Here is a 23480-nt window from a genome sequence, read left to right as displayed (position 1 = left end):
AACACCAGTGAATTGATTGTGTCCACTGGCTTAAGACTGCACCAGTAATACAATACCATTTTCCATAATGGACTTTTCCATGGACATGAATAACTGGTAAGGGATGACGGGGATGACGATACCAGTGACGACATGAAATAAACTACTGACGACAATTCCTGCTTAGATTACAATAAACCAAAGCTGATAACAAACAGAGACTTTGTTCTCCTGCTTCTGCTGCTCATGTGCTCCTTCTTACACAGACGGCAAAGAAGATTAAAGTCTACTTTTACAGTCTGGATTGAAGCTGCTAGAATTTGTTATAGTGTAAAATGTTGCAACCCTGATTCCCTCTGCTATTTCTGCTAACGAGAGATCTTTTCAAGCTAATAAAAGCAGATTTTAGAGAAACTCTGACGAACTGAATTGAACCTGAATTTTATTATCGCAATGCTGCTGGTTGTCCAAACCAAGTGGTTGTGCTACTGACAGAATACATTAGAGCTTTTGCGTAGGCAGAAAGCCTCTGATCTCTTAGAAATAAGTCTAGACGTTCACTACCCCATCAGTCAAAAAATCTGTGAAAACACAACAAAAACTATAGCTTTTCTCTGGAGAAAAAAATAAGTACTGGAGTTTTACTACCATGGTGCAGTAGTTGTGTAAGGATGCTATACTTATGGTGCATTATGTTAACACTGTAAATGTGTCAAATATGTGGAGCAAACAAATGGAGCACATACTGTAAATGATCACCAATTAAGTGAACAGTAAAAACATATATATCATGACAGTCAGTTTAGTAGCTGCTTTGGAGCTTTAAACCATATCAAATGATCTTCCTCAGCCTCAGCTCAGATGGAGCTCCAGTTGTCATGGAAATGTAGATCATCATTGATTATTGACCCAGATGCTGATTAAGATCATATTTTACCAAAAGATCCAGCACAGCTACGAAATGGATCTTGCTTTCCCATCAAAGACCAAATTCATCATAGTGATGAGCAAAAAAAAAAATGTAAACTTGAACACAAACAATCCCACAACTGGGCCAACTCTATCGGCTAATGAAAATCATGTGATATTATCGAAAGCTCCAGGAACAACATCAACTTGGTGGTGAGATCCACTGCTGTTGCAAATGTCAAGAATAAATGTTAAACTGAACGACTTTGTTCAACATTGGCGTCTCACGATAATTCAGTTACAAAGTTACAGAGGCCTTTAAGGCCCATGAAAAAAAGGTTTAAAATCTAAATCATTGCTCTGTAATCATTTATATTACCTGACTGAATAACAGACAAGGTCAAAGTTTGGGGTGTAAAAACACATCTTGTTCCTACTGAGCCCCGCCCACTTCAAGCCAGACATGAATACGAAATAAGGTTGTGAAATTACCAAAACCGTTTTAACCTTTGAGGAATTTTGTGTCCTCTCTCTCTCTCTCTCTCTATCTATATATATAGTATATATACTGCACTGTATCTCTGTTGTCATGGTCTTAATGGTTAATAATGAATAAGCCTTGAATCAAATCAGGTGGAAATTATGAGCAAACACCAGAATATAGTAAAACACTCACACCAGATATAAATCAATAATATTCCTGCTTTTCGTGTAACCCTTTGAAACAGCAGCATTCTGGGCTCAGTGCTGTATATCTTCCATAGCAGCTACTGTATTTTTCAATAACATCCTAATACAGTCATCACCAAAGCAGACGTTCAAGAACAAACATGTTACTCATCTCTTTCCTGCTTTTAAGTAGCAGCAATGGATACTGTTTCCAGTCAGGCATGACTGCACAATTCTGCCTGATAACAGCACGGGTAGGATGCAGCATAGATTCAGGTTCTTTGTGGATATAGCAGGGGATTGTGGGTAGCCCCGAAGGGAGTTACGGCTTGACAAATATTTGAAGTTCAGCCCAGCTCTGTTTACCTCAGCCAGAGCTTCAGATTGAGGCTGCTACTATTGAATTATGCATCACAGAGGAGACAGAGCCGACAGAAACAAAGTCAGATAAACTGAAAATTTAAAAACATTTCACACACTATTTTATGATATAAAAATGTTCGCTTGTAGCTCTTATTTGCTTTATTTTACATTTCGTTTGATTGAGCAATTTTCAAGAAACCTGGGAGAAATCAATAATATTGATCAAAGGGGACTGAAATGATTTTCTTTACTTATTCTTATAATTTTTTTTTATATTCTACAATTTGCTGCACTTTGTGTTCCAGAAAACAAGTCTAAACACACAGTTAAACTCTGAAAATGTCACATCCTTTTAACATGTATTGACACACATCTGCATTTTCTTTATCAAATCCACATACATTTAAAGTTCAAATGACAAAAACATCTACCACATAAGAAGAAATCTAAATATTATCCAAAAGTGAGACTTGGAAAAAAAAAACGCCAGCAAAAGGGCGAGTTAATCCCAAAACGTGAAGTAAAACATGGTAACAAAAAAAAGTCCCACAAAGGGTTCAGTTAAAGGACTGATACTGAGACGTGTTCATTTACAGAGTGCAACAGAGTACAAAATGTTTTGTTTTGGAGGTTCAATATCCTCGCTTGATTTTTGCTATGGAAATATATTATACTGTATCAGTGCATCTCTTTCAGGATAATTGGATTTGTACAGTGTTCATTAAACTACTGATGCCAGCTCTAATCAAAACAGGGAGATTCAAAATGCTATCTGCCTTCTCAATAATCATGCAGCCATTGTAGGAGTCCTCAATCAAGGCATTTGATCTGCACCGAGTCGTAGTTTAGTTGGACTGAGCACACACATTTCTCACAGCATTGTAAATGTTAATATGAAATTGATTCTCGTCCAATAAGAAAACTGCAGTGCTTCAGGCGTATAGCTTTTGTGCAGCAAAGTGGAAAAACCTGGACCTCAACAACGCGTTAAATCAACCAAAAGAAGCCAAGCATCTCACCGAGCAGCCTGACACGTCAATATCCTGTAAGGGCCCGGCCAACCCAAGTGGCCTCTCCCCGTAATGAGTCTCTTACAGTGTTGCAGGTCGTAGGCCAGAGTAGTTCATGGGTCTACAGTGGGGATGGTGCTGACCTTGTTGTTCCTGCTGATTCTCCGTTCAGGCCGCGGCCTGGGCAGTTTGGTCTGGATCAGCTCCTCGGGGGTGTTGCCCAGTGGAGGCAGCAGCCTCTTCTTGCTGTTCCTGGTCTCTGGTAACCACTGGGGTGGCAGCTCGAAAGGTCCAAAACCAAACTGTGGTGAGTCCTCAGCTTCTGTAGGCGTAGCCGGGGCCACCTGAGATGAAGAGGCGTAAGCACATGTGTGGACCGGAGAGGCCCGGGGTGCTATGATTGAAGGAGGGCCGTCCTTAGTGATGACCAGCCCTCCACCTATCCCCTGCAGTGGATCCTTTTTGGGGATCACCTCCCCTCTGAAGCTCCCTAGTCTTGACCCACCCTTTAGGTCCTCTTTAGGCCCAGAGCAGCCCCCGGATACTTGAGAAGGGATTTCATTCTCTGCATCCTCTTCTTCCCCTTCTTCCTCAGAGGGCCTGAAGATCTGCTGCTGGCCGATGTTAAACATCTCCAGAAGCTGGCTCCCGGAGCGGCCGGCTGTCTCCAGTCCCACCGGCTCCCCGATCACACCCTCCGCTCCCAAACAGGCCAGACCCCGGTGCTGACCACGTTACGGCGGCTGTAACGTCTGTGAATCCTGGCCAGCAGGTCCAGCCAGCTGTGACGCGCCGAGCGGTTCACAGTCAGAAACAAAAGTGGGTTGGTGAGCAGGGACACCTTGGGCAGCCAGAGGGCCGTCAGGTACAGCGAGATGGGTAGCTCCTTAGTGTCTGCCAAAATGGTGCGATAGACCATCAAGGCCCCATAGGGGGCGCTGCAGGCTGAGAAGGCCAGCACCACGGCCAGCAGAGTAGCGTGTAGCTCAGCCTCTCTCTGGGACACGTACGGGATGGAGATTCTGGTCTGGGGAGTCCGGAGCGCCGCGATTATCACCTTCTTCTTCTGGCTGGCGCTGAGCGCTCTACGGATCAGCAGCATGAAGAGGAAGACCAGAGCGAGGGGGAGGATCACCGTGGTCACATTGTAGATCAACACGTACACCACGTGGCCCATGGAGCGGGCGTGGTCGTCAGAGCAGGACGAGGTGACGTATACATCCGTCACGTTGGTCACAGCGAACACAGGAAGGCTGGCCACCGTGGCGTGGATCCAGATGTAGATGACCAGATCTCGGGATCTTGCGTCTGAGATCTTCTTCTCCAACGGGTACAGAACAGAGTAGTATCTAGACACACAGGGACAGATAAGGACTTGTATACATTTTGACAGGTCACAGCAGAAAAATACCAGGTATTAAAATAAAAGAATGAGGGCTGAATTCCATTTAGCTGCTTCAGTTTCTGAATCCTTGTATTGTGTATGCTCACTATCACACTGTCATGGCTTAATGAATCACTTGATTACATCTCAGCTATTCATTATTTTTATCAGTAACAGCTGTGCTTTTCTCTCAATGACCAGTGAAAACGTCTGCTGTGAAAAACACCTTTTGTCTGACTAAAGTGTTGTTGCCTGAATGCAGTCACGCTGTTTCAGCTTATTAGAGCTCTCATTATAAAATTTACGTTGAAATACAAGTGGAGATTAAAAATAAACGCACCTTAAATGCTCAGATTCATAACAGAATCCACATCCTGTTTTAAAAAATACATTTACATTATTTTTAGTGGGCGTTTAGTTAATCATGTAAGTTGGGAAAAAACTGGACCTCTCATCACAGTAGAGCTTCAAGTGGTTTTGCTGGAAAGAGAAAATTCATGCACCTATTATATAAGCTGAAATACTGACAAAAAGGAAAGAGGTTCAGTTGTTTTTCGTCAAATCTGTAGACACCAAATGTATCCTTTAGCCTCTGGTGTTACTGTCTAACAGAGGCTTATTAATTTGAGTTGTCACTGCATATTTCTATAAAGAATTAACATATTAAAAGAAAGACAATTCTGTCAACAAAAAAAAAGAGATAAAAAAAAAGATAAAAAATCATTAACAATGGTATCTTTGTTAATTTTTTGTTGCCTGAACTTCTCAAATAATGCTATAACCCCCCAAAAATGACTGCAACATAAAAACCTGCAAGCTGGTTATTAAATAGGGAAAAAAGGAAACGCGTGCATATTTAACATAACTTTATTGGCATGGGATGAACAGATTTTCTCTCCATTATTTGGTTTATTAACATGTTCAGAAGGTTTTTTTTTAAACCACACCTATAAACTAGATCTAATTTCCGCCCTACATATTCAATTATATGCAGATTGCGTCTCATCCTGTTGTTGTCCCTTAATATCAAACAAAAGAAATCGTGTGAAGGACTTGCTTATTCGCCTAGATTGTCTCTTCATCATTACATGCTAGTTCCTGAGTATGTGTGTGTAAACCAGCCTAAAGCTGCTGCAGTCTGTACTTACACAGCCTCGATTGCCCTCCTTGAAAATGAATAATTCATTGGTTTGATAGCATTCTGACTGTATTAGTTGCTAGGGAGGCAAAATCCTCTTTGTAGCAGTGAAACTAAGGCTGAAGTGAAGCTGCAACAATACATGATCCGACTGCAATCGCCATAAAAAATGAATTATACTCAAACTTTCATGTGTTATACTGTGTTATGTGGAGTGGTGAAGTCTTTCATGGATTTTAATTATGGAGAATGAGGCTTATTAGTGCAGTAGCTGTTATATACTGAAGTCATCCAATATTAACTTTTGGATGTGTATAATATCTAGTCCGCTACAGTTAACATTATTTTTTCATGCTAACTGGATAGTGCTACCTTAGTGTAGTCTGTGTTAGTGGTAATAGATCACTTTAATTAAATAGGGGCTTAGTATTCTCAATTTAACCCCTTACAACAAAACAATATTCCAAATCTGCAGAGCTGAAGTGAGCAAAAAACAAAGCACAACTCTCGTCCTTCTCAGAGACAGAGTGATCTCTTTCTTGTTTAGCAACAATTTTAATTTCCACAATACTCTATGACTGTATCATCTCTGTCTACTTTAACTATGTGTATAAATCACTGACCTGTCGAGTGCGATGGCACTGAAGCTGAGCACAGTGACGGAGCAGAAGAGTTTATGGAGGAACTTGATGGCCTTGCAGAGCAGCAGAGTGTGGAGCCACCAGCAGCAGCGAGGGCTGGCTCCGAGCGCCACGTCGAAGGGAACGCACGCCAGGCCGGCGCAGATACCCGAGCACGCCAGGTTCTTGATGAATCGATTGGTCACGGATTTGAAGACGTTTGTGCAGCAGGTACACCACAACACCGTGGCATTTCCTGTGGGGAGGAGGGAACAATTATTTAATGAGTTTGTCTTCTGATTTCTAAACCTTTGTGCTGCCATTTGTTATTGTTTTTCTAATTTTAGGTTTCTTTTTTCTACTAAAATGTTTACAAAAAAAGCCTTTCAACAAGCCACATAAGTCCTAAATATCTTGTTTATTTGGCAGATTAATCTGGTATGCAGCATGCAACAAAAGAGATTATCTTGGCAGAGCCGTTCAGACTGGTTTATTTTGAGGCTGTTTAATGATAAGGGAAAGCTGACTTAGCTGTTAATATATATCATTCAATGTTATAATTTGAAGTTAAACTTTAGCTTTTCACTGTGTAAAAGGACTCAAATCTATATTGTCATCACCTGTCCAACTGAATGTAACTAAAGGAAGAAAACCTTCAAAATTGGAGCAAACCTCTCAGAACTTTTGTGTGAACAACTTTTAACAACTGAAACTTTTATAAAGGTTTGAGGCCCCAGATCTTTTCTGTATCCTCTTGTCATGCTTGTTAGAGTTAGGTTTCTCTGAGAACTTAATTTTCCTCCCACAGTTCAGAGAGGAAATAGTTGGGTCGCCTGGAGACTAAATTGCCCATCGGTATGAAAGAAAGGTGATTATCCGTCTAATCTATGTGACTGAGCACTGAATGGACTGATGCTTTATCTACCATGTCTTCCTCACGTCCATCCAGCACAGAGACTGTGATAGAATAAATCAAGGAGTGAAAGGATTGGATAAACGAGGAGGGAGAAGTAAAGCTTTAACAATATAATATAATATACTATTGGTTCCAAGCTCTTCATCTTAAATCATACAACATCATTAAATTTACAGATGAACTGGTTAATTTTTAAGGCCTAAACTGGTAACAATTTTTAAAAAATTGCGCCACATGGCAAGGCAAGACACCGATAATGCATGTTCAGGCTGGTTTAACAATTCACAATACAAAAATTGAGGAGAAAGTGAAATTTGTAAATGATAATTTGCAAGTAAAAACACATTTTTTTCTCTGTGCTTTGCAAGAGGACCTTGTTAATATTGAACTGTGCTGATCTGCATCTTAATGCAGAAGAAAACACAACACGCTCTGGACCTGTGGACATATAAATGTCCAAATCACAGTGAACAAAAAAAACCATGAGGTGCAGTTTGTACTCTTGCAACTTTGAAAAACCAAAAGACATGGTGGTCTTTTAGGTTTAAGTTGTTTTGTGTAAAATACTGGTTTTGCAGAGACTGATTTGTAACAATTTCAAGAGCAACTGTAAGAAATGTGAAGAAATCAATTAAACTTAAACTGAGAGAGGCAGAACACGATCAGGGGCAAGCGGGGGAACTGTGGAGTTTCTATGTTAAGATCCTTCCATAATTCGGAGCAATACGACAGTAATGATTGCTAATTAGGTTTTTAAAAGGTGAACTTCATACTTCCTGCGGCTCGCTGACTGATGTCAGGTCACACAGCGATACGTGGTACCAGCCTCTCCAAATGTAATTACCCACAGAGTGTTAGCTGTGCTCTCATTGTTAGAGACGGAGAAAGATGTTCTCTGGAGAGGACAACTGTGTTATTTCTTCAAAGGTTATTTGTTTCTGATGTCTGTAAATGTTTAGGACACAGTCAGAAATACAAGCACTTACCATCAATTGCAAGAAAAAAATGTGGTTACTACAGCTTACAGAGATATAAAAGCTATAAAAGCAAGGTTAGATATAAAAATCAATTATGGTGGATGAGGTTGTTGAATCTTGGCCTGAGAGCTTTTAGATGGAGCTGGAAGCAGGCTGTTTTAGGGGACACGGTGTGCTTTACTGCCGTCTAACTGTGTAGGATTTCAGAGAAGCACACCAGAGTAGTGTTTCGGGGAATCCCTAATGTAACGGTAATTAATGCTCAGCCTCTGCATTCTGTGAGGCGGACTCACATGGGATCATGAAATTAGCACAAATACTCATCTTTTCAAATGCTTCATTACACAAAAGAGGATGTTTACGGCATATATATATATATATATATATATATATATATATATATATATATATCAGATTCCTACATGTACAGAGTCCCCTGTGTTGATATTGGAACTTCTGTTTATTGTGGCTAATGATTAAGATATGATAAGCTTTTCAAAAGAACAAAGAGAGAAATATGGACAATGCAACACAGCCTCCAAAGTAAATGACAAAAAAGGTTATTTGTTTTACCTTGCAAAACAATCTAATTGTGTTTCCCGATGTGCACCCCTATCAGACAATTCTGCAAACCCCCAGATGGCAATCAATGGCAGATGTAAATTGAAATTTCTTGTATGTATAATGTATGTATGGTAAAAGAAAGGTTACTAAAACACTTAGTTTACGTTAGGAAAATATTGTGGATACGTTAATTAAGACGTTAGAAGTTTGTAGCCATGCTAGCGGCTCTGTGAAGCTGTTCATAGGTACAATGGTGCTCAAATGCTAACGTGGTTCCAATTACAATGCTAGCATGCCGATGCTAAGCAAGTACAGTGTTAGTCATCTTAGTTAAGTATGCTTATATATGCTACTTAGTACGAAACACAAAGTACAGCTGCGGTTGATGGGAGTGTCATTCAATTTGCAGGTATTCAGTCATTACCTGAAGATGGCGCTAGATGTAAGTCAAAGGATCAACAAAGTTATTACAATCCATCCTGTGAGGGACATGAATGTGTGTACACCATTTCATGTCAATCCATCCAACAGTTGTTGAGATATTTAACTGGATAAGTGAAAAGAAGTGATACTTTTCAGTATTTACAGGTAATAGAAGTGCAAAGAGAGAGCCTCTTGACAGGAGTTGAGTCTGACTTTAGTACAGCTGCAAAGGTGTGATGTCACACCCTCCCAGTGTTGCAATGCAAGTGATATGTCGTATGTGGGATCACAGTTCCAACACAGTATTTAATTTTAGAAAAACATGCTCTGTTACGCACGTTTTAAATCATTTCCCACCTAACAAACAAACAAACAAACAAACAAACAAACAAACAAACAAACAAACAAACAAACAGGACTAAATACTGCATGTGTCCATTTTTTAAGATTGTAATGAACAAGTCATTCATTATATCCTTTATAAGCATTATGGTATTCATTATGCCACTTTTGTGTTTGAAAATCGTACATGGCATTGAATTGCTTTTTGAGTACATCTATTGATTTTTTTTTCATTTGTGTTGCAGTTTTTAAGTCCTGCGTTGCAAAGTGCTTCACATGACTGTAATTAATAAAATATGTCCTTGTTAGGACCTTCATGAAGACAACGTTGGGACCTTTACTCTTGTATAATCAGAGCGTGTGCTTTCTTTAAAATCACTTTGTCCCTTTGTGGCTGAAATACTCACTTGGCACTGAGAAACACCTTGGCAACCACACTCAATGCAGCCATTGGGGAGAAAGAGGAAGCACTAAACATGATTGCTTTTTCTCCACTTAACGAATAGCAGTTCAAAAAGCAGCAACGTGAAGAAAAAAAAAAATCTCGTCCTTGCATCCTTTCAACACAAGCTGCTGTTATCGACTGATCCAGGTGTTAAACATAGTAGCATTAGCTGTTAAAATTCAAAGTGTGAAACATCATTAACACCTTCTTCTATCCCTGAGGTGTTACAATTACTTTAGTTTCAATGAGAGACTTATTTATGAATGGTCTTCATCGATGGTGCTGGCACACTTTGGCACATTAATCATTCAAACTCTGATCCATGCTTTATTTGGAAAAATCATAACTGCCTGACAATTAATAGACTAGTTCAATGTTTTGGTAAATAGAGGAATTTGCTTTCTTTATGAAGGTTGGATGAGAAGATCAAGATGACTCTTGTGTCTGTCCTTTCATAAAAGAGGAGGCTTTTAGCCTAGCTTAGCATAAAGACTGGAGGAAGGGGGAAAACAGCTAGCCTAGATCTTTCCAAAGTTCATTGGAAAGTTAATCAGTCAGTTTAAGGGGTGCCAGTGAATAATCAGAATGTGTGGGGTAGGATTATTTTTTCCAACCTTAAATCTACTTGTGGGGTAAAATGGGGAAATATAAATAATGACAAAATGAGATTAACACCAACACAAAGTGCAGCCAAAAAAAACAAACAGCGTATTCATTTTAACCATTCACATCAGTGATACCATTGAATGAGTTGCCATAGTGAGTCCTTTTATGTGTAGTTATATGTAACATGAAGACACATCTTCTTTTGAACTCCACAAATCTCTGCGTGTCACAGACAATGAGGGTGAGTTACAATGACAGATATAAAGGATTCATTTATAACCTATAATTTATTTTCAGTCCCCTCTATGATGTATTAAACGTGTATGAAACATGACCTGATTTGAAATCATGCATCATACATTCCTTACAGGAAAATTGCTGGCATTTTTCAGTCAGTCATACAGATTTCCTTCATGAATTCCCCCCATCAAGGAAAAAAAAAGTGCCTTTATGATGAAACCAACAGATCTTGAGCATCCCTGACAATAAGTGCTGTCTGATGATGTCTGCTGACTTTTAACATACAACAAAACCCTTTTTGATATCTTGAAAAGCAGCATGAAAATCGAAAACTCAAAAACAGCACTCTGGTCTATCATCAGTTATTATTCATTGTTGCTAATACAATTTCTTCGATTTCTTTTTGCTGTATAGGTTGAACGAAACAACTCTTCAAACCGTGGTTGTGTGAATGGTGACTGTTCCTAAAATTGATTCAAGTATTTGATGCATTTATTCTTTAATGTTATTTTGCCTTCTTCAATTAATGGTCGCACACTCCGAGTCACTGAAAAAGCAATGCTCACCTTTTACAGTTCACTCGCCTGAGACTATTATTATATTAGCAAAAGGCCAACAAGTATTAATATAATTGGCATCATTCCTTTCTTTAATCAAAACTGATTTCACTCTTACAGCGTCACTCTAGAATCCTTTTGTGAAAATGTTCAAGGGTCATGCCTGTGTTTATTACATGCTTTGTTTACATCGTGCAGCAGTGCGTTCAGGTCCTGTGGGAACATCTGCCTTTAAGACAGAAGCCTCTTTTAAGAGTAATGTACTGGATTTCCTCCTTATCTTACATTTTGCACATTTAAATGATGTTGTTTGAAAGGAAAAAAATAATATATATATTCTACGTTTACCGAGACATATACACAACATACAGAGCAAAAAGAAGACATTTTGAGCAATGCTGCCAAAAGGCATATTGCACAGCCATTCATGTCATGCTTTCCTGACCCTGCCACATTGCACTGCACAGCAGGAAGTGGTACTGAGTCAGAGCAATAGTTATTTGGTCATTTTTTCTTTTTTTTGCCTCAGTGAACTATTTATGTAGCTTATGATTGAGCCCATACTTTTCCAAACAGCACTAACAATCATGACTGAGTGTGTTTTAAGCAGTGAGAAGGCAGGATGTTGTAGCCATATTTGTGACAAATAACGCTTTCATATGCGGCAATCATTTAAGGCAGCAGCATTATGTTTTTTGGCTGCAGATGAGATGGAGGGGATGTCAAACTGTGTCAGACTGATGTGTCTGTGCGGTCCGTCAATTCACAAGGCTCCTTCCTCACTTCCATCATCAGCAGCAGCCAGAAGCAGGAAGATTTGTAACGGAGCCAGTATATATTTGGCTTGAAAGAAGCTTAAAATGTGTACGGTAGGTTTTGCCAATTTCATCGTGAAATAGGTAGCCAACACCTGTCAAGTTTACCACCACAGCTTTTGCCAATGTGCACCAACAAACGTTAGAAGTTTTGTTTAAGTCCATGTTTGACTTTTGAATGTTTTAATAAATATATTTATGTAACGCTTCTGTTTAATATCCAATATTTAAGTTAGCAGCAAACAAATACATAAATGCAAAACAGACACATATTCAGAGAACACAAGATTAAGAGTCCTGTGATGTCACAAAAGCACAAACAAAAGACGAACAAAAGCATAAATGCACACTATTTTACTCCATAGTGCAGACAACAACAGTTCTGAGCACACCATGTCCTACATCATGCAAGGAAAAATACTTCCATCCCACACTGTGATGTGCAGTAAAGTCTGAACATTTTAGGAATGAGAGTGCATCCTGGCTTTTTCCAAGTTAAAGGGGCTGTGGTGTTATGATGTTTACAATTTAGCAATGGAACAGTAACATTATCACTGTGACATTTTTTAGTGAACCGATATGGCTAAATGAGATTAATTGCTTGCAGTTTGCACTGTTTTTTCTGTGTTTCTAATCATGGTTTTCAGTTGTTTAAGTCAGATTGTGTGTTTCAGGTTTAAGTCCTACATGAATTGGGCTATTAAGAAGATGAAGGTGACTAAAATGTATACAATCCTATTAAACTTAAAGATAGTGACCATCTTTTCACATGTTGGTACATAAAACACCATACTGCTGCTTCATAAGAAAGTCTTATAAGCATTGATGATTGGGCTTCTTTTGGAGGACTTGTTTGGTGTTGCAAATTTCCTCGGATATTTAAATTAGTCTTGCATAAAAGGGTTTCCCTTGACCGATATTTGGGAATCAAACTATTGAGTTTCAGGGGAAGCTAGTGGATGTTTTTAATGTAGTAATTTAATAAAAACCTGAGTATGTTTTCCATATCTGCAGGATTCTAGGTGTTTTTTGGGGCCCTCTCTGTCAAGTATGCACACAATACGTTTATTTGTACGAGGTGACTTACCGAGCAGCGAACCTATGAGGATGAAAACCTGGATGGTGGTGGTGAAGTCCCGGTAGGCTTGCTCTCGGATGAGGCGCTGCTGCTCATCCAGCCCGGTCCCCTCGTGTGGTGCTCTGCTGTCCCACCACGTCGGCGGGCTGGAAGCGTTCAGGAGATCCAGCCAGAGGTGGGCTGATGTGAAATTGGCTGCACCGTCTCCGACCGTCGCAGCCCGGCTCCGACTATCCATGTCGGTTCACTCCCGCAATCCTGACGGCTTTTTTTTTTTTCTTTTCTTTTTTTTTTTAAGAAGGTTGGCGGGACGTCAGCAGCCAGCATTGGAGTGGCATTTCTGTGGGGGTGGTGGTGGTGATGGAGATGCCTTGCAAAAAAAAAAAAAAAAAAAAAAAGAAGAAGAAGAGCGGGGGGGAAATATCTACAAAACACAGCTTGCAAGCAGAGATGTCAGTGAAGATGTGAGACAGACACAGGTAGGCAATGCGTGCAGCTGCCAGCAATGAGGTAATCTTTTGTCAGTACATATGTCTGATAAATCTGGAAAAAACATGGTGCTATGATCATAGATGATAAAACACAGGGAAATAAAAATAAAAAAAGCCAAGCCTTATGCTGCATGACCCGTAATCCTCCACTGCGGATGCATGGCAGGAATCGCTCACTGATATCCGTGCGCAGTGAGGTTAGCTGGATGCGGCTCCTGTGACACCCAGTGCATCTAAAACCAAAAAAGTGTCCGTTGCGGGAAACGAGCCCGCATGCATCCGCAGAGAAAAAAAACACTACCATCACCCCTAGCCGTCCGGGGGTGATGGTAATAAGAAAACTGTGCCAGACAGGCTGGTACTCAGGCTGCCACTGTCAGAGGCTGTTAACTGGTAGACTGACTGGTGAGGAGAGCCTCGCTACTGAATATCTCGCAGCGTGGGGTGCAAGACTGGAGAGGAGGAGCCCCTCCTCTTCTTATGGCACCAAGGAACTCCACTGAATCTTATGAATGACAAGCAAGGGAGGAAGGTTGAGTGTGGCCGAATTACACACTGAGAAGTAATAATGTTGGTCTGTAAAGATGGTTAAAGTTAAAGTTTTTGTGTCACACTTTCTGAACCTATAATGTATCAAAGAGACCAGGTTTAACAGTTTACATGGGTTGGGTATGCACTTTTTGTAATAATGAGGCACACTATCAATCTGTGTTTGTCACTCTTACAAGGTTCTTTTTTAAAGATATACAAAGGTAACCTGACAGTACATTGGGTTTAACCTGAACAACAACGCTGATATTGTCTTTCTCAGACTGTCCTCTCACGGGAACTTGTGACATTCCTCTTCGGTCTGCTGAAAATACCAAAATAGGAGAGGACATACCTCAGGAAAGCAAAACAGCATTTTATAATTTACTCTATGTTTTATTTAATAGCAGTGAGTTTGTCTACTTTGTGTAAGCAAGCACGGGACCCGTGAGGAGATGCTCAAACGGACCCAATTTTAGAGAAGCAGATCAGGATAAAATATGATTATCCAAACATAGAAAGACTCAGTAGAGCAGGACTAGAATAAAAAACAATCTTCTGGAAATGAAGCAGAGATTTAGGAATCTCAACTAATTATTTTTTAATAATGCTTGTAATAGAAAATACATGTCCTGTATTCTAATTTCAAGCATCCATCACATTAGAGATGTCTGTCTGACATTGGCTCAACAAATGTCTTTTTCCCTGTAAAGACAGTTTATGTTGTTCATTCAGGTGGATGTAACTAAAGAGACGTCTTTGTCTCCAACTTCAGAATCAGACTCATTTCTTTGATGCGGGCTACATTGTTAATAAAATCCCTAGGAGAAAAGCTTACATCATCAAAGTAAATTCACTTCGCTTTGAAACAGATGAAAGCTCTTCATGTAGAATTTCAAGGTTTTGAACTTTCACATGGGAATAAAACCACAACAATGGGATTATTGTTCATTAAAAATATATGTTTTTGTTTCACATTATATGGTATTTCACTAAACATATCTCTCATTATGTGTAAGAGACATACAGTAAAAGATAAATGCAGGAAGGCGGGGCTGCCACTATATCAACATTTACACAAACGATGAATCATGGACTTTATTCTGGGAGACTAATGAATGTCACAGTTTGGTGAAAGAGGAGGCATTGTGAATACAGGTTGAAACAATGAGATGATGCTGATTGGCTTAGTATAAGGCTACATCCACACTACTACGTTTCTGTTTTAAAACGCATATCTTTTACTACGTTTACGCCCAGCGTAGAATTTCTGCCTAGCATTTTTCAAATTCTATCGATGCCGTGTTAGTTTGAAAACTCTTGGGTTGGGGGACCTTAAAGAGCAATCGCTACTTGATTGGGTTTTAGTAGTCATGACATGTCTTTCCCTGATTCGTCACGTTGCCATGAAGAAAACAAACAACAACAGCGTTGATTAACGGTCGACTACAACTGGTTAATTCAACATGGATAACGGATTATAGGCGTAGCTGACCTGGTTGTCTATACTAGCAGCTGTTTTGTAGTTAAATTCTGCTTCCATTCTTTTACTGCCTACATGCAGAGGAAGCAGTAGTTATTGGAGCGATTAGCTTGGGTGTGTCAAGGGCTTCCCTTTTCTTATCAATGCTTATTTTGTTCTGCACAACTGTTGTGACGTTCACAAAGAAACTGTAAACGAACAAAAGCATAAATGCTCTCGGGTAACACAGGGACTTCCAGCCACCTGACAGAGCCACAAGTGTGAAAACAGACAACAACAAAACCTAGGCGAAACAAGTGAGATGTGTGTCTAGAAAATATTTGTAAGTGTTCATTTTAAAGTAAATTTGATGTGTGTGAGAGATAAATAGAGCAAGACTTGCAGGGTTGTAACTAAGTTTGAAAAATAAAACTTTTTCCCACAAAATGTGTCTATTTGAGTTTATATAAGAGTATAGAGGAAGACCTTAAGTATCTCAAGCACTACCTTACAGTACAATAATACTCTGTTGTATTTTCTGTTACTAGGCAACTACTTTCTGTTTACACTGGCACCCACTTGCCCAGTGTACATGAATAGTCATATGATATTTGTTAGTACGGAAATCCTTTGTATAACAGTGCTGAAACACCTGTGTGGAAATAGCCTAATACTGTTATATAGCATAACAAGTGTACTTTATCATCTAAATTGTTTCCTGTGCATTTAACCTTCAACAGTGACACCACATTATTTATAAAAAAACAAAAGTACAGTAAGTGCAGGAAATTCTGCAGATCAAATTAAGTTTTACTTTAGTACCCATAGCTTAGTAATATGGTTGAAATAAGAAATGTTATAAATGTTATATATAAAGTGAGATAAAGGTATTCTTCACAGCAGACATATTGTCTCCTCTTTGTAGGAAAAACACACCTGTAATTAATAACAGTAGTGATGGCCACATACCATTTACATGCATCAGGGTCCTGGTACTGTACATGCTCGCTAACTGCAACAACAAAGGCATCGTTGTTATTGCCGTGAGCTCCACCTGTGATTTTACTGCTATGACAAGTCATCATATCTGCTGTGAAAAATAATGATATCTGTATACATGCTTTTGCGTCGTGAGATGCATTGAAGCCTATTGGAAAAAAAGCCAGTTGGAACCAAAGTATGCTGAGTTTGTTTTCAGCTCGAGAAGAGTCCAAAGCTTCAACTTAAAAACACTCAAACAGTATAATTAAGTATCCCTTTAAAAACCCTCACCCATAAGAATCTAAAGGCAAGGTTAAGCATTGCTAATGACGGCCATTCTTGGACGCTTGATACAATTGATGTAGCATTGCTTGCTAACAAGCACCCTTGTTGTCCAAGTGGCTGTTGAAGAACTCCTGGACTCTTTCCCAAAGGTCCAGCTGAGCCTCAGAGTGAGCCTTTGGCTCCCCACCAAACACCACCTCAGTCCCGACTGCACCGTGAAATCCAGATGGACAATGAGGCATATTAGGGACTTCCAAAAAGTGTCCAGCTTTAGGGTATGTTACCACCTGAAAAGATTCTTTGCCTTGATTTCTCAGGGTAGCAGCCGCCTGGTTGGCGAAAAAAACACTGTTCCAATTGTGGTCATCTTCGGAAACAGCAAACAGGAACTGGCAGCTGGCACGTTCTATTGGGATCAATGATGCCCTGTTCTTCTCCAAGGAAGGGTCAGGTGAGGCATCGCGTACATCTACAAGACCACAGTCTGTGATTTTTACATTCTCTATGACAGGCGGAAGTGGAGGTATAACAGTGTCTTTGTAGTGTAAAGGAATCGCTGTATTTGCACTGCAGCTATTAATACAGACGGTTGCTGAGATCCCAGAGAGGAATGAAGACATGGACAACGCCAAACCGCCACTGTGGGAAATTGATATGATGCCAATCCCAGGACCTTTGACCTGCATAGAAAGGTGTTTGGTTGATAATCATGTTTAGAATATTGTATCCCTGCTAATATGTCCCATTTCATAAGAACAGTACATAACAACCATGCCTCAATTCTATATGAAACCAGAGCACAAACAAACTTGGGTTGTAACTAAAGATAGTTCTCATGAATTTGCAGATTACTTTCCCAATTAATCAGTTAGTTGTTTCATCTTAAAATAATTTTAGAAAATACTGAAAAATGTTGCCTGACCAATCGGTCCAAAACTTAAACATAATGAGTTTAAAATCACATAAGATGAACAAATTGTCATAACAAGAAACTGGAAATAGAGAATCAGTTATAATTTCCTGTCCACTGTCTCATTAGCTAATTGTTTTAGCTCTAGATTTATCATTGTGCCATAATAAAGTTGCCAGTAGATGGCAACACTGACACATCTAAGTAAAATCTGGGCATATGTATCTCATACATTATCACTGTATATTATTTTTATTATTAATTAAAGTGGACACATTTTTCAAATTAAGTACCCCAAAAAATTTTGCAACAGAAAATTGAAAGTAAAATATTATAAATGTGATTATCTTTACTGTTTCAATCTTCAACACTAACCTCTGGCTGGTTCCTCAGATAGGTTACAGCCTCTTCAAAGTACTCCAAATCCAACTTTTTAGGGTTTTTTGGTAAATCCTCGTAGCCCATATAGGCCAGTGCCAGGACGATAAAACCTTTATTTGCCAGGAGGCTGGCTCTGGGCTCAGTAAGACGTCCCCCAAATGTGTACAAATCCACTATTCCTGGGAATGGACCCTTTCCTGGAGAAAAAAATTAAAAGTGAGAGGGAAAGTTAGGAAGAACACTGACAAATTTCCGATCTGTCAGCTCTCATCAACAGTACACAACTAACCCGGTGGTATGAAGAGGACTCCTCGTATTCTTCCCTCTTTCACAGGTACTCTCTTCATCCCCTCAATCATGTATCCTCTCTCGTTAGTTGCAGAGGATAAGACCTCACCCGTCTCTCCGCTCAGTGCTTCTATCTCCACCATTGTTGGGCTGAGCACAGTCTTCTTCAGGAGTTTACTGTGTGGAGTTTCCGGTGCCATGGCCCAAAACAAACCCATGGGCTCCACTCCGGTGTAACTTCCTCCCAGTGAGGGTGCACGGCAGACATCCACCTGGCCAGTTTCATCTGCTTTGTACAGGGCAGAAGCCTTGAAAATCACCCCTCTGTCATCAACTAGTTTGGATCTCAATTGAACTTGTTTGTGAGGGGCGAGTCCCTCTACTTTTACCTGTACCAATTTATCGAAGAGACAACGAACGCTAGGGAGAATTTTCAGGCGGATCTGCGAGTAAGCCATTTCAGCTCTTCGAGATGGGAGCAGTGACTCACTGTAACGGATGAATGGCCCTTCCCTTTACTCAGGCCTTTATTTTAGTCTTCTTGGTGCATCTATGTTTTCACTGCATCTGTCAAGGCAATCAAGAATAAAATGAATGTCATAGTTTTCATATAAAATATACCTCTGTGTGCCTCAGCTCCGTCAAATATCATCTCATTCATTAAACAGCTTCACGAAGTAAATGTATCAAAATAGTTTAACTGAGAAACGGTGCTGTGGGGATGCTCACAAATCTTTAATTCTCTTCTAATTGAAATATTTGAACGTGTATTTTATGTATATTCTGCGTATGCAAATTAATTAATTCTGTTTAATAAGGCTTTTTTCAAACTTAATTCTTGGGACCCAAATGTATATTAATCTCAGGCACCTATGCCCATGTAATGAATCGCCATAACATCTACATTAATCTGTAATCAATAAAGGGAAAAAACATTATTTTAAATTGTTAAATTGTTATACATTTTTGGCATTTTAAATTCACATTGTAGTGCCTTGAACCTGGACACAACACAATGAAGTGCAAGGTAGAGCACTGAAACAGCTGTTTGGTTAAGGGACAGTGTACTTCTCTATGAATGAATGCATTTTCTATATTTAACACTGCAATGGCTAAATTTAACAAGAAGCCAAATCATGTTATCTAACATGATGTATGCGGTATAGAATAGATTGACAGGGCATTAAGGGTCAAGTAAAAAAGTTTCAGAGTTTACCAGAAGTAAACTGCATGTAAACAAAGCCATACAACTACATGCAAGAAAGCCAACCAGGAAGATATGAGAGTTTAACAACACGCTATGACAGAGTGAGGGTCTTTAGCTGATGGTGAAGATCATTCAGGGACACAGTAGAGTCCAACATGGCGAAAGGTCACGATCACACCACTCACTTGTCTCCAATTGTAAAAAAGAACCTGCGACGAGTAGTTAGCAACCAAAACATAAAAGCATGATTTATAAAGTCCTGCTACAACTGGCCATCCATAGACTGGTTTGGTTCATACAGTAAATATATTTCAAAATATTATCTTGCACCAGACAGAAAAGGACTGGAAAGCATGATGCTACCTGTACAAATAGGAAGCAGTTTGTATACAGAAGACATTTAAAAGAAGGGGTCAACTGGGCGCAACCACTTTGCCAAATAAGGGGGAAGTCCGTTTTTCGGATCAGCTGCTTTGGTGTCAGTTTATTTGTTAAGTGAGTCTACACGTTGTGTGTTCATCGTATATCACACTATTGATTTTGAATAGTATAAAAAATTAAATATTGGGAGAAATGTGTGGCAGTGCGACAAGGAAAGCAGGGGGTTATCTCCCTGTGGAATGTAGCCATCCATATAGTTGTCACTAGCGAGATATTTTAAAGTTATTGTGTATTATCAAAGACAACATAAAATAGGTTAACGATTTAATTTTAAGAAGTAATAATTATTTTAAAAATAATATATATTCAATTTAGGAGCCTATACATGTTTGTAGGGCGTTTAAGTAGCCACTAGATGTCAGCACTGGCACAGAGTGAACAGCTTTAAAGGTTAAGACGTCCTTCATGTACTAAAACATTTAATTCTGATCACTTGTACATGGTATTTGGAGCATGCCCTTGTGTTATCGGCCTGTAAACATTAAGACAAAACAGCAGCCTGCGTCATGGGAAACTATCTATTTAACACATGTTCCCCCTATGGAATAGATTATCTGATTAGTTGAACCACCTTGCTGCATATATTTTCATTTTAATGACCAAAATGTCAGGATGCTGGGTTGAGGAGACTTGTTTATCTCCATGGTAGACCTGTGGGTGTCTTGTCAGAGATTCTTTACAGGACTCAATGACATGTCAAGGTGTTTAGCAGGAGTTTATCTAGTTAATCATTTGTTGGCCAGTGCCAAGGATTCAAACCCTCTGGGATCACGAAGAGAGAGGAATCCTTCATAGACAAGGAGAGGAAATTAAGACAGGAGGGAATGTATGTAGAAACCAAGCAGGCAGCCAACATTAACTGGAATTGAACAGAGTGGAGTTAATCACAGCTATGTGGGATCAACAGAGTTGTAAACATCTAACAATCATGTTTGTGCCAATTAAATTAAATGTTGTGTCATGGTTTTAACTCATAGATATCTGTTTTTGGAAAGTGAGGCATAGTAGCACCTTTCAAACATAGCATGCATCTTTTCATTTAGAGTAGCACCTCTGTAGTCATTGCATATGAATTTCCTTCCTACCAACAACCGTTGCATGATATGAATCATATGACTGGAGTGTACCTTTGCACCATTGGCTAAGTCCAATAACACCATAACAACTACAGAGACAGAATATTTAGATCAACATTTAAAGGATAATGCAATACATATTTTTAAATTAAAATGCAAATTGAATAACCATACAAATATCATGAATACCTTAAAGAAATACAATGAATCATTGTTCTATTGTTTTTTTATAGAACACTACTAAATAAAAAAGGTCTCACCTTGATAAATAATGAGTGTAGTTTCTTAAAGGCCCTATTACTTTCTATATGAATTAAAAATCACTAAGAGCATAAATGCAAAATTATTGTAAGAAATGGATGAAATTATTCTCACATTAAAGCGGTTTCCTAGTCAACATTTCTCAATAATAAACCTTATTTGGACACCATAGCTTCCCATATTTCATGGATACAGAAAATCAAAAACACGCTAATATTCTTTGGAACAACTACTTCATATATGTGGAAGACATGATTGATTCAATATTTTTCTGATCTTTTGCTGTGTGACAGAAATGTTTGCAAATACTTTATGAACTCTCTTTAGGTATAAGACTAAATAAGTGACTGCCTCTTTTGATGTTTCTTTGCAGTGACGCAATGTTTTTGCAAGGTTACAGAACAGAGTGAACTGCGGTTAGAAGGGATGAGAGATCCCTTCTAACCGCAGTTCACTTCTGAGTAAATGAAAGTAACATTTCCACCCACTCATTGTCTTCTATCGTCTAACTACAAGCAAATTGTGTATAAACATTCAAGTAATGTATATCATATGATGGAATATATGTATACTATATAAGAACATTCGGATTGCCTGTCTTTTATTCATCACCTTTTGTATGGATAAACTAGTCATCTAAGTGTGTATTTAGTGTTTATGCACACTGTCATGATGCACTCTCTCCAGCAGCCACAGTTACAACGAAAAAACATATAAGATGATCTTATAAAATAGCCAAGCAAAAGCTGCAGCCAGCTGAAAAGATATCAGAGATGAAGGAGATATTGCAATGACAGTAAGAACCTTTCAGGTGTAATAGCTAGCTATAGGTGCTTGCAGATAAGTATTTCAGACAAAGCAGAGGCAGAGAAAACCCATCACATTACATTACATTACATTACATTACAGTCATTTAGCAGAGGCTTTTATCCAAAGCGACTTACAATAAGTGTATTCAACATAGGTATTCGAGAGAACTACTAGTCACCAGAAGTCATAAGTGCATCTCCTTTCTTAAACAAGCATCTAAGAGCATAAACCAGAGCAAAAGTATAGTGCAGAAACAAACTAATACGAATACAATAAGTGCAACAAACTAATACGAATACAATAAGTACTAAGTGGAAGGCTCAGGGTAATACTTCACAGTTGTAGGACGTAGCTCAGGATCCAAACATCAAAGTAGAAAAAGTATTAACTATTAACTATTAAGATATCAAAAGTCTGTGGAATACTATTTTGTGTTTTATTCTCATAATTTTATGTCAAAACAGGTAAACAGGCCTGCATAACATAACAAGGTTTTTCTTTATATAAGAAAATTATTTATTATGAAACATGCACCATAATGCATTCAATTTTTTAGACAAGATATTTGCATGCATATTTTTATTGCTCTTAATTTTGGTGTATTAGTTTGTTGCACTTATTGTATTCGTATTAGTTTGTTGCACTTATGTCTTCGTAGTAATTTGCTTCTGCACACTGGTTTATACTATTTAAGAAAGGAGATTTTGCTCTGGTTTATGCTTTTTAGATGCTATTTAAGAAAGTGAGATGCACTTATGACTTCTTGAAGTAGTTCTCTTGAATACCTATGTTGAATACACTTATTGTAAGTCGCTTTGGATAAAAGCCTCTGCTAAATGACTGTAATGTAATGTAATGTAATGGTGACTAGTAGTTCTCTTGAATACCTATGTTGAATACACTTATTGTAAGTCGCTTTGGATAAAAGCCTCTGCTAAATGACTGTAATGTAATGTAATTGTGTGTTTTTCCTTTTTTTTTTTTTTTTTTCTGTGTATCCCTCGATTTCTTTTGTCCCCCTTCCCCCACCACCACCACCTCCCCACCACCAAATGCTGCGCTTTTATTTTGAAGTCGAGTTTTCGTGTGGTTGGCTTGACAGATTAGGATCCGCCCTTTTGACGAGGTAGCCATGGAGACCGCGCGAGAGCTAGGCAGCTGCTGGAGTTCTCACAGCGAGTTGTTTCCGCTCACCTAGAACAAGGCGCCGAGGAGGACAAGGAACAGACGGCACAGCGCGACGAAAACATTGTGTATTTATTTATTTTTTTGATATTGTTTTGCCACCTTCTGTTTTGTTTTTTTGGGGTGTGTCCATTTTTTT

At 39.0% G+C, this 23480-nt stretch overlaps 2 protein-coding genes across 2 annotated transcripts; both read right to left on the bottom strand.

Annotated features, from left to right (window-relative positions):
* Nucleotides 1-3043: 3043 nt before the first annotated feature.
* gpr176 (G protein-coupled receptor 176) lies at nucleotides 3044-13273 on the bottom strand. Its single transcript, XM_054618995.1, is given in 4 exon segments — nucleotides 3044-3651; nucleotides 3654-4279; nucleotides 6076-6328; nucleotides 13045-13273. Coding segments are annotated over 4 exon segments (1716 nt in total).
* A 3598-nt stretch (nucleotides 13274-16871) lies between these two features.
* On the bottom strand, nucleotides 16872-19925 carry acot20 (acyl-CoA thioesterase 20). Its single transcript, XM_054619094.1, has 4 exons — nucleotides 19754-19925; nucleotides 18363-18928; nucleotides 18068-18270; nucleotides 16872-17462 (listed from the first exon to the last, which is right to left on the bottom strand). The coding sequence occupies exons 2-4, from the start codon at nucleotides 18817-18819 to the stop codon at nucleotides 16872-16874; spliced, it is 1251 nt and encodes a 416-aa protein (XP_054475069.1). The 5' UTR covers nucleotides 18820-18928; nucleotides 19754-19925.
* Between the last annotated feature and the right edge of the window lie 3555 nt (nucleotides 19926-23480).

The sequence above is a fragment of the Anoplopoma fimbria genome, chromosome 18 (assembly GCF_027596085.1).
Source record: "Anoplopoma fimbria isolate UVic2021 breed Golden Eagle Sablefish chromosome 18, Afim_UVic_2022, whole genome shotgun sequence".
Lineage (NCBI taxonomy): Eukaryota > Metazoa > Chordata > Actinopteri > Perciformes > Anoplopomatidae > Anoplopoma > Anoplopoma fimbria.
Note: the sequence above shows the minus strand (reverse complement) of the source record. Positions and strands in the feature narration are given on the sequence as shown.

What these genes read in the sequence shown, in the direction of transcription:
- acot20 (XM_054619094.1), bottom strand. Translation starts at nt 18,819, where the DNA reads ATGGCTTACTCGCAGATCCGCCTGAAAATTCTCCCTAGCGTTCGTTGT. An exon ending in AGTCCTCTTCATACCACCGG is followed by an intron (nt 18,271 to 18,362) that starts GTTAGTTGTGTA and finishes TTTTTTCTCCAG; the next exon opens with GAAAGGGTCCATTCCCAGGA. An exon ending in ATCTGAGGAACCAGCCAGAG is followed by an intron (nt 17,463 to 18,067) that starts GTTAGTGTTGAA and finishes CTTTCTATGCAG; the next exon opens with GTCAAAGGTCCTGGGATTGG.